Genomic DNA, 17,824 nt, shown 5'->3' on the forward strand with positions numbered 1-17,824 from the left:
GCACCCAGTCTTATTTATTTCTACAATTTCCACAATAGCTCCACAAGCTTACCTATAGTTAGGTGCTCAATGACATTAAAAAAAAAATTTTTTTTTCTTAACGTTTATTTATTATTGAGAGACAGAGAGAGACAGAGCACAAGCGGGGGAGGGGCAGAGAGAGAGGGAGACACAGAATCTGAAGCAGGCTCCAGGCTCTGAGCTGTCAGCACAGAGCCTGACATGGGGCTCAAACTCCCAAACTGGGAGATCATGACCTGAGCCGAAGTCAGATGCTTAACCGACTGAGCCACCCGGGCACCCCTCAGTGACATTTTTGAAGGCATAAGGATTCAGACTACATCTTTCCTGAGTTATGTTAAAGGCATTCTTTAGTACCCATGGGATTATAAGATCACAATGTACTGTGTACTGTGGTATTGCAAGCTCAGGAAATGGGTGTAAGGACCTACCCCCAGGTCTCCACATTCTAATAGCCAGGTTACCTTGGGCAAAATTGAGTCTTGATATCTGCTTATGTGTTCCACAGGGTCGTTGTGAGAATCAGATTAAATACTTGAAACTGCTTTGTATACAAATTTGACTAATAGAAGAATGAATGTTAAATATGGAAATGCAATGAAAAAATCATTTTATAAGTACAAATGATAATTATCAACAATATAATTTAAAATGTTTAAAGATTGAGAGAAGTAAGTGCTGGATAAAATAGAAATTTTTGTGCTCATCCCTGAGAATGAGGAATTGGGGTTACTGGGCTATTATTTCTAAAGACGTCGTAGTCAATATTTTCTCTAATGGAAGAGGCTTTTTTTTGGTATAGGATGACAGGAAGTCATCTACTATATGTCAATGGCTAGAATTTTTTCTAGTAAACGTTCAGTCTACATATCCCAAAATGGACCAAAGTTTTAGTTCATGGCCCTCCGGAGGTTCTGCTCTGCACACAATCTCCTATATCTTTGCACCATTTGATGTTTTGAGATGGGGATCACATGTTTAATAACTAAAGTCTATAAAGCTCAAGACCTTCACTCTGGCCCTGTTTTGTACCACACGGCACACTCACCCATCTCTGAAAGTATACGCGGTTCCCTCAGATGTCATGCTCTCTCATGTAAGTCTTTGCTCCTACATTTTTTTCCTCTTGTTTGCCTCACTCTTGCTCATTCCTGAATGCTTACACTATCATCCTCCTCATCTAGGAAGCCCACTCTATTCCCCATCAGCAAGGCACAGGAGGAGCCCTTGCTGGTGCTCCCATAACTCCATACACGGGGCTCACTACACTGAAAGGACTCATTCATTTTTCTGATTTCTTTGTTTCTTCAAGAGGAATATCACATCTCACCCTATCACAGTGCCTCAAAGGGGCTGCCACATAGGAGGCCTTCAAGAATAGTAACAAATGAATAAATAAAATGAGCCTCAATTCTTTAAAGTCTGGCTTTTTATTTTCTTGTCTTATCAACAGTTCTAGTGTGGAGTTTAAGAGTACAGGCTCTAATGCCGGGCTTCCTGGGTCCATATTCCATTCTGTTTAGTTTCTTAGCTGTGTGCACTTAAGCAAGTTTACCTAACCTCTCTTTGCCTCAGTTTCCTCATCTGTAGATGATATAATGATGGTGCCTACCTTGGAGTGTCATTGTGGTGGTTAAATGAGTTGAGTGCTTAAAGTCTGATACCTAGAAACTACTTCACAAATGTTATCACCATTATCAACTATCTCAATCACCACTAAGAAACTTTTGTAGATTTAAGTATGTTTCATGAGCAAAGGGAACACTCTCGCACCGTTGGTGGGAATGCAAACTGGCGCAGCCACTCTGGAAAACAGTATGGGGGTTCCTCAAAAAGTTAAAAGTAGACCTACCTGACAAGCCAGCAATTGTACTACTACGTATTTATCCAAAGGATACAAAAATACTGATTTGAAGGGGCACATGTACCCCAATGTTTATATAGCAGCACTATCAACAATAGCCAAATTATGGAAAAAAACCAATGTCCATCAACTGATGAATGGGTAAAGAAGATTATACACACACACACACACACACACACACAAGTGAACATAGTGGAAGGGAAGGAAAAATAAAAAAGATAAAAACAGAGAGGGAGGCAAACCATAAGAAACTCCTAACTGTAGAGAACAAACTGAGGGTTGCTGGAGGGGAGGTGGGTGGGGGGATGGGCTAAATGGGTGATGGGCATTAAGCAGGGCATTTGCTGTGATGTTATATGTGGTGTTTTACGTCACTGGGTTTTATATGTCACTGGGTGTTATACAGCAGTGATGAATCATTAAATTGTACTCCTGGAACCAATACTATATGTTAAGTGACTTGAATTTAGATAAATACTTGACTCTTAAGAAAGAAGAGTCATGTGGTCTTTGCCTAGTAGTGCTTCCAATGTGTGCTCTAAGAGATAAGTACCTAAGAGTATCTGGGGACTGAAGAAGGTTAGAAGCTCTACCAGTGGATGCTTTCCATAGCAAGAAGGTATGTTTGTCATATTTTGATTGTATTTGCTTTTGATGAATAAGTGAGCTTTTTTGGAAATGGGTAAAGACTTGGTGGTGGATTGATTAGATGTGTGATGTGCTGGGGTCTTAGCATTCTCAGCCTTGAGGGTTTATAGGTGGCAAGATTGGTGGCCAGAAACTATGCCTTTTAAAAGCATGGGGCTGACGGGAATTTTTGTTATACTCTATATTAAGCTATAGTTAGGACAGTGTGATACTGGCACAAAGGTAGACATGAAGGTCAATAGAAAAGAATTGACAGTCTAGAAATAAATCTTTATGTTCACCTGATTTTTTTTGCAAAGGTGCCAAGGATAGCAATTAATCCAGGATAGTCTTTCTAACAAATGGTTTTGGGACAACTGGATATTCACATGGAAAATGTTGAACTTAGATGTTCGCCTCACACCATTATATATAAATGAACTCAAAATGGATCATAGACTTAAATGTAAGAGCTGAAACAGTAAAACTTGTAAAGGAAAAAACGGGAGAAAATCTTCAAGACCTCAGGTTAGTCAAAGATTACTTAGATATATGAACAAAAGCACATTATATAAAAGAAAAAATAGATAAATTGGACCTCATCAAAATTAAACATTTTTACACTTCAAAATACAACATGAAGAAAATGAAAAGACAAATGGCAGACTGAGAGAAAATATTTGTAAAACGATCTGAAAAAGGATTGAAAATCTATGCACCTCAATAATAAGACAAAAATCTCATTTAAAAATGGTTAAAATATGTGAATAGTAATTTCACCAAAGAAGATATACAAGTAGGCAATATCCACATGAAAAGGTGGTCAATATCATTAGTCATCAGGGAAATGCAAATTAAAACCACAATGAGATACCATTTCATACCCACTAGAATGGTTATACTAAAAAAGACAGCAAATATTGGTGAAGTTGTGCAGAAATGGGAGTCCTCATACATACTGTGGGAATATAAAATAATGCAGCCACTTTGGAAAATAATTTGGCAGTTTCTTAAAAAGTTCAACATATACTTACCATATGACCCAACAATTTCACTCCTAGGTATTTGCCCAAGAGAAAGGAAAAGATGTCCACGCAAAGACCTGCATGGGTATATTCTTGACAGTTTTCTGCATAGTACTCAGAAATTGGAAACAACCTAAATGTTCATCAACAGGTCAATGGATAGACATCATGTGGTAAGTCCACATATTGAAATATTCCACAGAAAAAGAAAAAAGAAGGAACAAACTACTGATATGAGCTGTGACTTGGACAAACCTCAAAATTATTATACTAAGTGAAAGAAGCCAGGAACAGGAGACCGTATATTGTATGATTCCATTTATACGAAGTGTCCAAAAAAGACAAATCTATAGAGAAAGAAAGTAGATTGCTGGTTGCCTTGGGACAGGGGGTGGGGGTGGAAGATGGGGATTAACAGTGAGTATAAGGGATCTTTTTGGGGTGATAGACATGTTCTATCTGCTTTGTGCTTTAGTGTGATGGTTGCACAACTTGGTAAATTTGCTAAACATCATTGTCCACTTGAAATGTGGACATAAAGTCAGAGGAGGCAATGTGAAGGGTGTGATGGCGGAAGAGAGAGACACACACAGAGAGACAGATGAGAATGGCTGGAGCCAGGCTGTTTGGATCTGAAACCTGGCAAGTCTAACCTCTTTGCCTCAGCTTCCTGTTAGTAAAATTGGGAAAAATAAGTTACTAATCACAAAACAGTGTTGGAAAGATTTGATAGTACATGAAGAATACTAAACAGAATTTGGACCATAGAGAGGACTCAATAAAATATTAGCCATAATAATAATTAATAATAATAATAATAGTTATTATTGATAGTAGTAGTTAACCTACCAAGGATCCAGCTCTGATTTAGATAACTTAATTCAAACCTTGGAGAAGGATTGGAATGCAGCTTGCGGTTGGCAATTACTAGTCCTGTGGACATGACTTTTGGGGTATCTGAAAGGCTAAAACACAGGATTTGTCAGGCACATGCAGGCTGGGGGATTGGAGCACTGGAACCTTGCAGACGAAAGCTGCTTTTTCATGACAGCGTCGTATATAGAGGCATTAGCTGCTGCCCATAAACATGGGAGCAACGTGATATTTTAACCCCAGTCCAACAACTTTTTAGGTTATATCCCACAATGGAGCAGGTCCTCCTGGGGCAGAGGACAGGTGATTTGGAGGCATGGAGGAGGGATGCTTTGCCTAGGAGGGTTTCTAGAGGAAGAGACATCTCAGTGAGACTTAAGAATCCCCTGACATTTCCCAGATAAAGGGTGAGGAGAGTTACCCAGGCAGAGGATATAGCTTGAGCAAAACTCAGAGGCGACATGGAGCTTGATGAATTCAGTAAAGGGCTGATATGAAGAGCAGAGTAATAAGAAATAAGGCTGGGGTCCCATGGAGAGCCTTGTGAGCCATGATAGAGAATAAAGAATGTGGATTTCTCCTGAGGACAGTGAGGATCAGTGAAGAAGCCTAAGCAGGTACTAGGACCAGCTCAGATACCTTCAGTGAGGTGGTCCCAATGGCACCCCCGCACCACACCTTGAGGGATCCTGCTCTGTTGATCAGGAGAAAATAAATGCCTTCCTAGATGTTTGCCTTTAGCCTACTTGAGCGCAAGTGCCCCTCCAAGGACCACATCCCTACTAGTGTCTGGCAGAAAAACTGTTTCATGTTTCCCACGAGGGGCATAAAAGGCATCATGTGGTGGCTGAGAGCCTGTCTGTAAGGCCAGACCTCAGAGAAGCAAAGGACTTGTAAATGCTTCATACACTCCACCCTGGGTGTCTGCTCTGGCTGAGAGCCCATTAATAAGCCCCAGCGGCTGAGGGGCAGGTATTGTGCCGGTTACTATAGCATCACCTTGGAAAGGATCACTCGGTGAGAGCCACGGGCTGAGTGAGGCAGGAGGGGGATGTGGTCAGAAGCAGCAGGAGGGGCTGGAGAAAGGCTGCAGTTGCTGTCGCTGGTCTCAGGACACCTCGTGGGCTGGAGCCCACTTCAGCTTCTCCAGCTGCAGCCCCAGGGAGGGAGTGAGGCTGCGCTCAGCCTGAGAGTGGCTGCCAGAGACAGCGCCACAGGCTGCTGCTGAGCTTGTAGCTTTCAAGGGACTGAATTCCCAGCCAGACACTACTTGGCCTCTTTTTGCGGGGAGGGGGAGCGGTTTGTCTCTTCTTGAAAGATCTGGGCTGGGTTTCATCTCCTTTTTGATTTTAAGTAGTTACCTCCATGAGAACTGACTTCAGGGTGTTCATCGAGGGAAGCAGAGTGGTCCCCATGCTGGAAATGAGAAAGCATGACAGTTTCTGAGACTTGACTCTTAGTGCTCGGAGGTCCCCCATACCCATTCAAAATGCCTTTTAAAGCATTTGATACCTTCAAAGAAAAAATTTTGAAACCTGGAAAGGAAGGAGTGAAGAACGCCGTGGGAGATTCGTTGGGGATTTTACGAAGGTAAAGTTTGAATGCAAACTTTAGGTTTATTTCTGACTAGTTTCACATTGCCAATGTTTGAGAGGCTTTGCTTCATGTTTTAAAAGCCACATTTTTGAAGAGGAGTGGGTAGGTCAGATTAGATGGCTTCTGGATCCCCTTCCAGCTCCAACACGCTGCGTCTGGAGGGGAAAAGAAAAAAAGATGCATCAAAAGTATAGGGTTGAATTAAGAAAATACCGAGATAGGCGTTCTGCTTATATGGTAGTATTGGTACTTACCAGAGATGGTGATATTGCATATTGTGTGTTTGGCATTCAATTGGAAGAGGTATAGGGAGATAATATTTCATGTTAACTCAATAATAATGACAAAATCAGGAACCACTTTATATTGTATACTTTTGGTTGAGATAATTTTTAGGAATTTTTCACTATAAATCAAAATTAAGTATGTGTTTAGATTGTTATATAAACTAGAGGGGTTGCTGATTGTGTGGTTTTGAAAGAAAAGAATAGTTACACAGTAGTTTAAAGATAGTATCTTTAAAAATTAGTATTTAAGACAAAAAGCCTTACATGGTTACAATGGGAAAATATTATGTACTATCATTAAAGTGAATGTTTTTGTCCAAACCAAAAAGATAAATCTTTTTTAAAGTTAAATATATTATTATTAGAAGGAGAGTGTGTCACAAATGAATGAATTGATGTGACATTTTAATTTGTGATTTTTTTTATAGACATAGTAAATGCCTTTCTAGGTTTTATAGATGAATTAATAAGCAGTCCTTATGTACAAGGTAAGACAACTTCTTTAATCCCTCTGATATAAGTAAATGTGAAAAATACTCCTGATAAGATTTTTATATGTTTGAATGATTATTTCTAATCCTAATGAGTGAAATGCCATCTGGCATCTCCTTTTAACTTGTATATGTTATCTCTTCAATGAAAAAAAAAATTTAGTATTCAAAGGACTATTTCTAGTCACACAGAGATGCATTCCATTCCTTGGATTTTATAACACAGGGGCTCCTGTCAGTGTGAAATTTTCCACTATATCACTCTTGATGAGCTTTCCTAGTAAGAGAGCTGGGGTCAGCCCCTCATTAATTTAAAAGTTAAAAACGAAGAGGTTTCGATTAGACCTACACTGAATTATCGTGTATAGGTAAAAACCTAGCTGACAGCAGGATAAACCAACCAGATATAGCAAATGATTGTAATGACCTTTTCTTTGAAGAATGTTTTATCCTTGTGTTGCACACTCCCCGGGTAATGTCCATCTTACTGTGGTGGTGTTCATTTGATTAAAAATGGAAAAAGAAGGTACAGTGTCTTGAATGGCATATTCAAGTATAATGACAAAGGAATCTGACAAAGTCAGGCATAAAAACCAGAGTTGACTACAATCACCATTATAATCACCAGACTCTGTACCTTAGTTTATAAAATATTTGACAAAGAAGTACTTAGGAATTTTCTTTCCAACGTTAAGTTGAATTGCTTTTTTGAAATTTAATCACTTTCTTTGGTAAGAGACTATTGTAAGAACTGGTTTTGCTATGTTTGATTGGATGATCCTCTTGAAGATCTTTTTGTTTGCCAGATTGGTTTGCTTAGGAATAGAACAAAATTCATAATTTCCCAGTTGTGCGACCTCAGCCCTAAACAAAGCTATGTGTTTAGGACTCTGAATGGTTTCCTTGGAACTGAATCATGACACAATAGAAAAATGGCTAACACAGGGCTAGAGATGCAGAATGCACTAAAATGCATGCTAGATGTTACCACTGTTGTCTTAATTGGAGAATGACTTGAGAAAAAATAGAGCCAAACTAGAACCCCTCCTTTAAGTGATTCTAGAAAGAAGTTATTGATAGAGGATGGTTAAAAAAAAACAACAGGCATTAATTGACCAGCAAGCCAAGTTCACCCTAAGCTCTAGCAGTCGTTGAACAAAGCTCCAGAATTAGGGCTCCTCCAGCGAGACCAACTCTGCCACACACTTGATGTTGACCTTGTCTTAGAGGTATTTATATATAAAAGGCCTTGCCCAGGGTCTGGTATATAATGACCATTCCCTCCACTTGCTAATTTTTCACCTAAAACCAGTTGGCAGAATCCAATGGGGAAAAAAAATCAGAAGAAACTGTTTTCTGTTTTGTAAGGAACAAGAACATTTGGAAATTAGAAACTCTGACTTCCTAACTTACCAAGCAGTATATAACTCACTGTCTTGTAATATTTGATACTGAAATCATCATCTAAATGGAATTCTTGGGGTGCTTTTTAATTACTGAGCATTCTGCACAGTCAGGGGAGTGGCAAATGCATAGGGAAGCATTTGAAGTTTGCACCTGGGGCTGATTACAGTCAGGCATTATTAGCCTTCCTGTTACTCCTAGAAGAGTTATTGATAAAAAGGAGCTGGACAATTTAATCAGCTAAAAGTACAATAATATTTCAGAAGTGTAGGAAGAAAGAATACATTTATTTATAGTCCAGTATTAGAACAGATGACATAGAAGGCATTAAATTTGGAAGTTAACATCTACAAATTGACATGTAGATTTGTTCAACTTACATGACAATATGAGTGTCCTCTAATTGTCTATGTGTAATAAAATGATAATGGCAAACATTATATATTCCAGGCACTGTAAACTCATTTACTTGTATTAAACCCTATGGGGTGGGGGCTATTACAGTTACCATTTTACAGATGAGAAAGCCAAGGCACAGCGAGGTTAAGTAAGTTGTCCAAGGTCACACAGACTATAAGTGGCAGAGCTGGGTTTCCGACCAGACCTTCTATGACCACTATTCTTACTCATTACACTATGTGACCTCTCTAAGTGTCTTTGCTCTTCCCACTTACTGACTTGAGACTTAATGACTCATGTAGGCTTAGGGAGTCACTTGGGCCGCAATGTAGCCAGCAACCTCTGGATCTTATGGCAAGTATGGGCTTTTCTCCTAATCAGTTGTAGTATGTAGTATTGAAGACTTCCCCCAAGGGAAACTGAAGGGGTGCCTACTCTCCTTATAAATATTTTTATCTTCCCTTTAAAGAGATGGACCAATCCCTGGGTATTGTGTCCATCCTCAGCATTCAGTGCCTGTGATTTCAACATATGCACCAGACATGCCCCGTGTGCTCCATTGATAAACACAAGTGCGTGAGAGCAGGCTCTGAGGTCAGGTGGGCAGTTCTAATTGCTGTGACATCATTTACTTTCTGCCTGTACAACCTTAGGCAGCTTGGCTTCCACTTTTGCAGCCAGGGTAATTCTAGAAAAACAAAGTCAGATCACATCTCTCCTCTGCTCGAAACCTCCCCATGGTTCCCCACCTCTCTCAGAGTTAAAGCAAGCATCTTTTCAATGGCCTTCAAGGCCCTACATGGGCTGTGGGAACTTGAGAAGTCTGGCATTTCTGGCCTTCTTTCCCTGCCTCATTCTGCTCCAGCCATACTCTGCACTTTTATTGGAACTCCCCAGACCCACTGTCTTCCCAGACCTACTCTTGTGCCAGATGATGCACCCTATCTTTTTCACCCTGAAAGCTTTTCTCTCTAATAGGCTGATGGTTTGTTCTCCCATGTTCACGTCTCTCATCAAAGGTTACCTTCCCAGGGAAGACTTTCCTGACCATCCTATTTAAAGATAAAGCCCCCCTCCCCCATTCCCTGTTTCTCTTCCCTGCTTTATTTTGCTCCATTTCTACCTCTAAAAGCAGAGCCTGAAACAGGGATTTGGAGAGTCTAGGATATGATTTATTGGGGGTGAAGTTGGGAGGGAGTAAATCAGGATAGTAAAGGAGAACACCAAGCAAAGATGTGATCTTAGGTAATGCACAGGGGTTGGAGCGGGAGGATCTGGGGCATAACTGGCACTGAGTTGTCCGTTTAAGCAAAAGAGCCAGTCTTTTATGTCTCTGCATCAGTCAGTCATTGACTGTGGGCTGTCCCTGCTGAGGATTAGGACCAGTTCAGGACCAGTCACCCATGCCACTATGGTGACCTTTGGCGTTGCTTTTTGGTCTTGGCCTGAGGACACCAACATGACTGGGCAGCAGTTATAACTATATTTAATGGAATTTTCATTGCATTCCCAAGTGGAAGAATTCTTCCTTGGGCATCAGAACTCCTAAACCCAGTGGGTCTAAAATTGAAGAGGTGAGATATTCCAGAAGTGGGTTACTGGGAATGATGATAAATGGACTACTTCTACTTTTATCCCTTCTTTCTCAGACCAGTGTATTCCACCTGTTGGGGACATAGCACTATTACAATAACTATCAGTTTATGGAACATACTGCATCCTGAAGGATGGTGCTCTATCCTAGCGGGCATTCCTCTCTGAACTGATGCCTCAGTGGCATCTTTAAGAGGCTTCCTCAGCTCTGGCAGGCTACCCTTCTGCACACTGCAGCTTGTGGTAGGTCCAGTGGATGCCATTGTTACGCGCCCCCTGCTATATTTCCTTTGCCATAAATTGGGTGTCTTGGTCTTAGGTGATGTTATGTGGGATTTCATGTTGGCTGATCAAGATTCTGTGAATCTTCAGATAGTGATACTGGCCAAGACTTGCAGGCTCATATATGGAATATATGTCAGCCCCACCCACTCAAGATGAATTGCTACTCTTTCCAAGATGGAAGGAGTCAGATATAAATAGTTTGCCACCAAGAAGCTGGTTTCTCCTGAGGGATTGTGCCATAGCAGGGACTCAGCATTGGTTTTGGTGCTGACAGCAGTGGTAGCCACGTCAGTCTTGGTGAGTGGGATCCCAAGCACAGTCTCCAGCTCTGCTACCATGGCCACTCCACGTGCCACTGCTCTAGAATTGGGCGGCTGAGAGCAGAAGCTGGCTAATATCCACCAGCCAAGCCAGCCGTCCATTGACCGTTCAGTTCCCTTTCCAAAGGGAAGGTCTGTGATGTGTGTTTATGAGCGGCCCAAACATCTCACACTCTGTCCGTACTCTGTGTTCATCCTCTTGGCTGTCAGTTGCTGTGAGTCAGATCCCTCAAACGCCATTCTGACCTTGCTATCCTTCTCTCTGATCTTGAAGTGCTGCCATTGGCCTCTGCTACTGCCAGATTCTAGTGTTCTGACTGCCCCGGGGAGCCCAGTTCTGGAACAGTATCCCCTGCTCTCAGACGGGATCTGCCCAGGACAGCCACTGCAGAGAGGCTCACTGGTGCTGATGGCCCCATGACCCTGCATTCCTTATTGCCTTGGTAAATGGAATGTGGTTCCTCTGGCTTCCTGAGGAATATAGTTAGCTTGTGGGTTTTCTGCCTTATCTAGTAAATACATATAGCATATCTCCTTTTTTGAGACTTTCAGTCCCTTTCTCTACAACCTGCCATAATAGTTCTGGCATTTCTCCTAAAAAACAAAAACAGTTGGGGTTCCTGGGTGGCTCAGTCGGTTGAGTGTCCGACTTTGGCTCAGGTCATGGTCTCGCAGCTTGTGGGTTCGTGCCCTACCTTGGGCTTTGTGCTGACAGCTCAGAGCCTGGGGCCTGCTTCGGATTCTGTCTGCCTCTTTCTCTGTCCCTCCCCTGCTCGTGCTCTGTCTCTCTGTCAAAAATAAATAAACATCAAAAAATTTTTTTGAAAAAATAAAAAACAAAAACGGTTAAAGGGACACCTATTTATTGACGATTCTGATTGACATTGAAAATATGTCATGAATTTTTATTCTAAATAACAGACCTCAAAATTTTAGCTAATTTAATCCTCACTAATTCATCTATATGGGCCACTCAAATTTAGTAGTCACTGTAATAGGCATTAAAAAATGAAAATAGGCCTATAATTTAGGTTTATCAGACAAAGAAGGAAAGGAGAGAAAGTAGGCCCCTGAACCCAAAGAAGAATATTCTTCTGGCCTTGATTATTCTCTCTTTGAAATGAATCTGAATGGCAAGAGGAATGATGTTGGACATGCTTATTTTTTTTTTTTAATTTTTTTTTCAACGTTTATTTATTTTTGGGACAGAGAGAGACAGAGCATGAACGGGGGAGGGGCAGAGAGAGAGGGAGACACAGAATCGGAAACAGGCTCCAGGCTCTGAGCTGTCAGCCCAGAGTCTGACGCGGGGCTCGAACTCACGGACCGCGAGATCGTGACCTGGCTGAAGTCGGACGCTTAACCGACTGCTCCACCCAGGCGCCCCTGGACATGCTTATTAAACCATGACCTGACTTCTCCTGGTCCCTATCTTTATGTTCTTATTCAAAGGGTGAAGCCATTCATGGTCAGAAGTCACTGATAGTCAAATCCACTTCAACAATCTGCTCTGCTCAATTATTGACCCACAAGAAACTCTTGAGTCATTTTTTTTTTAAAACGTGAGAGTGGCCAATCTCTGCCCACAGTGCAATAATGACCAGAAATTAGTACATAATTATTCTTTTTAAACGAGAGAGAAATTGTCAGGCTCTTCTTGGCATCTCTACTTTGTCTAAACCTCTGAGAGCCATACTAGTAGCTCATTAGAATTATTTCTTCTGGCCTTTGCCAGGATGTTAAATCCTGTCTCAAGGGAGAATACCCCTTGCATTAATTTTTCCTAAGGCTGCTATAACAAAGCACCACAAACTGAATGGCTTACATTTATTTATTCTCTTACCATTCTGGAGGCCAGAAGTCCAAAAGCAAGGTGTCAGCAGGACCACACTCTCTCTGAAGACTCTGAGGAGGATTTATCTCTGCCTCTTCCTCGCTTCTGGAGGCTGCTGGTAGTCCTTGGCATTCCTTGGCTTGTAGACACACATCACTCCAGTCTCTGCGTCTGTTGTCACATGGCTTTCTTCCCAGAGTTTCCGTGTCTATCTGCTAATTCCCCTATTTTTATAGGGACACCAGTTGTTGGCTAAGGGCCCACTCTGATCCAGTATGACCTCGTCTTAACTTGACTACATCTGCAAAGACCCTATTTCTAAATAAAGTCATATTCACAGGCACTGGAAGGTTAAGATTTGAACATATATTTTTGTTTTTATTTGGAAGCACTGTTCTGATTTTTAAACTCTGGAAATTAGGGGCGCCTGGGTGGCTCAGTCGGTTGGGCGGCTGACTTCAGCTCAGGTCACGATTTCGCGGTCCATGAGTTCGAGCCTCGCATCGGGCTCTGTGCTGACAGCTCAGAGCCTGGAGCCTGTTTCAGATTCTGTGTCTCCCTCTCTCTGACCCTCCCCCGTTCATGCTCTGTCTCTCTCTGTCTCAAAAATAAAAATAAACGTTAACCTCTGGAAATTAATCCAAATTCTAAAAACCCATACACACACCAAACCATAAACCGAAACCTGTCTGTGGGCCAGACTGGCCTTTGAGCTGTCAGTTTGTCACCTGTAGCTTAGGCTTTTGGAATAAAAAAGCCATAGAGACCAAGTCTTTTTTTTTTTTTTTTTTTCCTTATGATCTATCTTATCATGTCCTGATTAGGTAACAAGAACTGACTCTCTCCTTGAATGAGGGGACAGGAAAGGTTGAAATTACCTGGAGAAAAATAAAAACAAGTTAACACTTCAAAATTTGTGGAAATGTGCTAGGTGCTAGGGATACTTGGCTCCTGACTTTGAGCTTATAGTCTACTGGAAGAGGGAGATATTAATTTGAAAAATTACAAAAATACAGGTACTATGACATTATTGATTGGGTAGGAGTTGACCAGGTGCATTATTTTGAGACCTTTTTGAATCTGATGTCCTGAGAGCCACACTCATGAGATCCTATTTCAAATCCCAAACTAGCTCTGGGAGTCAGATTTTAAATCCCTCCCCCCCTTTCTTAAAACTTATCATTTCATGGGGTGCCTGGGTGGCTCAGTTGGTTAAGCATCCGACTTTGGTTCAGGTCACAATCTCATGGTTCATGAGTTCGAGCCCTGCATCGGGCTCTGTGCTGACAGCTCAGAGCCTGGAGCCTGCTTCAGATTCTGTGTCTCCCTCTCTCTCTGCCCCTCCCCTGCTCATACTCTGTCTGTCTCTCTCTCAAAAATAAATAAGGCATTAAAAAAGAAGTTATCATTTCATGATTATTTATCAAGTGCTAGGAATGATACTGAGTGCTTCATAAGTTTTATCTCATTTAGTGCTCACAATAGTTTTGTTCAGAGAGGTCTAAGTAACTTGCTCAATTTCAGACAGCTAATAAATACCAAACTCAGCATTTGACACAGGACTGTCTGACTCTAGAGCATGTTCCTTCAATCCCTCTTCAGTGTTGCTTCTCAGAACCTTTAAAAATGTTTACTTAGGTGAAGCACTTGATATTTGTAAGGTTCTTTCTGGTTAGGTCCTGCAGCATTCTAGAAGTAGGCCTGATATCAAATCTGGGTTGTGTTTTCACTTCACCCATTGCAGCTGGGTGACTCTTGGGCAAGTCTCTTTTCCTTTTTAAGTGTTTTAAATGTTTTTAAATGTTTTTTTAAATATTTATTTATTTTGAGAGAGAGTGAACTCAAGTGGGGGAGGGGCAGAGAGAGAGAGTGAGGGTGAGAGAATCCCAAGCAGACTCCACACTGTCAGCTTGGAGCTTGAGGTGGGCTCAATCCTACGACTGTAAAATCACAACCTAAGCCGATATCAAGAGTCAGATGCTCAATCAACTGAGCTACCCAGGCACCCCTTGGGCAAGTTTCTGAAATGTTCTGAGTCTCTGTCTCCCAAGCTGTAAGAGAGGAATAAATTCTACTTCTCAAGATTGTTCTGAGGATTAAGGGAGATATTATATATACACATATATATAATACCTCACCCTGTACTAGTGTAGGATGTAGTTGATATTTTTCAATTCCCTTGCTTTTTCCAGTAGAATAGCAACTTAATGATTGTGTAAAAACCAGTCTGAAGTAAATGTGACCCTTCTGGAAGGTAAATTAGAGTACCACCTTAGTCTGCTTGGGCTGCTGTCACAAAGTACCAGAGACTGGGTAACAAATTTAGCAGAAATTTATTTTCTCACAGTTTTGGAGGCTCCAAGTCCAACATATTACCTCTTTAGGGCCCTTTGTCCAAATACATTCTGAGGTCCTGACGGTTAAGGCTTCAACATAAGAATTGAAGGTGGGAACCGTGGGGACACAGTTCAGCCCATAATACATACTTACCAGGGGCACCTGGGTGGCTCATTTGGTTAAGGGTCTGACTGGCTCAGGTCATGATTTCGTGGTTCTTGAGTTACATTGGGGTCTGTGCTGACAACTCAGAGCCTGGAGCCTGCTTTAGATTCTGTGTCTCCGTCTCTCTCTGCCCCTCCCCCGCTTACGCTCTGTGTGTGTGTGTCTCTCTCTCTCTCAAAAAATAAACATAAAAAAAAATAAACACTTACCATAAGTGAGCAAGTGAATGGATTTTATTATATTTTAATGTTTGTTTATTTTTGAGAGAGAGAGAAAGACAGAGAGAGACAGAGAGCAAGTGGGGGAGGAACAGAGAGAGAGAAAGAGAATCTGAGAGAGAGAGAGAGAGAGAGAGAGAGATAGCGAGAGCGAGAGCAAGAGCGAGAGCAAGAGCGAGAGCGAGAGAGAGAGAGAGAGAGAGAGAGAGACAGAATCCGAAGTAGGCTCCAGGCTCTGAACTGTCAGCACAGAGCTCAACGCAGGGCTCAAACTCACAAACTGTGAGATCATGACTGAACTAAAGTCAGACACTTAACCAATTGGGCGCCCCAGACGCCCCACAAGTGAATGGATTTTAAAAGTCATAAAATGATCTGTAAGTCTGTTTTCTTTGTGCTCCAAATGTTGACCTTACTGCTTACCAGACCAAATCAAACCAAACCTGCTCCATAATTACTGGATACATTTGAATTCTTAAGTAAGTAAGCAGTTAGACTCCTGGGGCTGAGCTGTTTACTGGACAACTGTTTGTGAACAGTGAGCTTGTACTTCTCTAGTGTGTAAGGAGCCAGCAGCCCACAGATAGCAGCTCTCTGTATTTGGAGAGACAACAAGACAGACGTTGCCCTGGCAAGAATGAAGATTCTTTGATCTTATAGACCAAGCACAGACAAACACCTAAAAACCTAATATGATAAAGAGCTCTTTAGGATAATTAAAGCTCTCCACTTCTGAAGAAAGAAGTCCCTTTTTCTTACTCTTATGACCCCACTCCTCTTTAGAAAAACAAACAAACTCGTTTCTGGGCAAGGGTGAATAGATCTTTGTTCCACTATTTAACTGTTTTTAAAACAACTCAAACCTGACTCTGAGGCCCTAGCCTGGTGTAAATGAACTTTCAGTTGATATGGGTGGGCCCCTCCTGCCACAAACAGATTGTGCAAAGGACCCACATACAACTCAGGAGGTCCCTCTAGTGGGGGTGATCCATGTTTGGGTCTGGTTCCATGGTGGCTTGAAGTCTGGTGACTCTGCTAGTACTTAAGCAAGGGAAACTGGGACCCAGGGCCCAGGCCTCTTCTCCACAGCTCCCCGTATCCTATCTCCAACTCAGGAGAGTGCTGTAAGAGGTGGTTCAATTGAGGTGAGGCAGCTATAGGTCCTGCTACTTGGGGAGCCCACACTTCTTTCCTTGTGGTATATCTTCCTGTTTACCACACTCCTCTTTCCTTTCTCTCTGTCCCCCATACTGTTGTATCCTTTCTCTGGAAACTCTCAGGACACCCAAGATGGCATCATGCACACAGAGAGTGCTTGTGTTGGTTCAGGTCCTCCAAGAAGGAGATGCTAGGACAGGAACAAATTCTCTAAGGGAAAATAGGGAAAGAGCTGAGGGGGGCTGGGAGAGCATTTGGACTGCAATGCTATCTGTGTAGGGGAAAGGGTGGGGAGATTTTGTAGAAAGAGTCTCAGACTACACCCCCGTACTAGAGGATTTTGTAAGAACAATGGGGAGTCCTGGAGCCAGTTGCCTATCAGAGGCATCCCACCTCTTGCAGGAAAGGGCCTGCCTTCTATCCCTGCTGTGTTCAGTGTTTGGTGGGAAGCAGCCTGTGGGAAGGTAGTACTCCAGCCAAAATCCTGGTGCATTCAGAGCATATCAGCTGGGATTGTCTTTAATTAAGCTCCTCAAGACTCCATGGTGCCTGAAAATGTTAGTCTGTGTTACTCTTCATCCAAAGCACGTGACTGATTATAGAGAAATGCTAAGCTTATAGCTTGTAACAATTTTATTACTAGCAGTAATAGTACTTACCATTTACAGAAAGCTCTTTTATGTACCAGGCACTGCACTAAATAATTTACGTGCATATTGTGTCATTTAATCACTAAAACAACCCTATGAGATAGCTATGATCATTAGCCCATTTTAGAAATGGGTGTTGTTATGGACTGAATTGTGTTCCCCCCAAATTCATATGTTGAAGTCCTAACCCCCAGTGCCTCAGAATATGACTGTTTTTGGAGATAGGCTCTTTAAAAAGGTAATTAAAAAATCATTATTTCACTATATGCTAACTAACTTGGATGTAAATTAAAAAGTAAATAAAAAAAAGGTAATTAAAAAGAGAGAGAGTGAGAGGGAGACTCTTAACTATAGAGAACAAACTGATGGTTACCAGAGGGGAGAGTGGGAGGGGGAATGGTTGAAATAGGTGAAAGGGATTAAGCATACACTTATCTTGATGAGCCCTGAGTAATATATAGAATTGTTGAATCACTATATTGTACACCTGAAACTAATATGACACTGTATGTTAACTATACTGGAGTCAAAATGAAAAGCTTAGCAAAAGAATAAATAAAAGAATGCAGAGATAAAACAAACAAAATAATACAAAGATTAAACAAACAAACAAAATAGGTAATTAAGTTAAAATATAGTCTTTAGGGTGGGTCCTAATCCAAATGACTAGTGTTATA

The 17,824-nt window shown here is 41.5% G+C and overlaps 1 protein-coding gene across 1 annotated transcript in view; it reads left to right on the plus strand.

Annotated features, from left to right (window-relative positions):
• The first annotated feature begins 5,248 nt into the window (after positions 1–5,248).
• SLC17A8 (solute carrier family 17 member 8) overlaps positions 5,249–17,824 on the plus strand; it is a 50,213-nt gene continuing 37,637 nt past the window's right edge. Inside the window, exon 1 of the mRNA XM_043562299.1 lies at positions 5,249–6,000. Within this exon, the coding sequence (XP_043418234.1) occupies positions 5,900–6,000 (101 nt within the window). The 5' untranslated portion in view covers positions 5,249–5,899. The remainder of the gene's footprint in view (positions 6,001–17,824) is intronic.

This window comes from Prionailurus bengalensis, chromosome B4 (genome assembly GCF_016509475.1).
Source record: "Prionailurus bengalensis isolate Pbe53 chromosome B4, Fcat_Pben_1.1_paternal_pri, whole genome shotgun sequence".
NCBI lineage: Eukaryota > Metazoa > Chordata > Mammalia > Carnivora > Felidae > Prionailurus > Prionailurus bengalensis.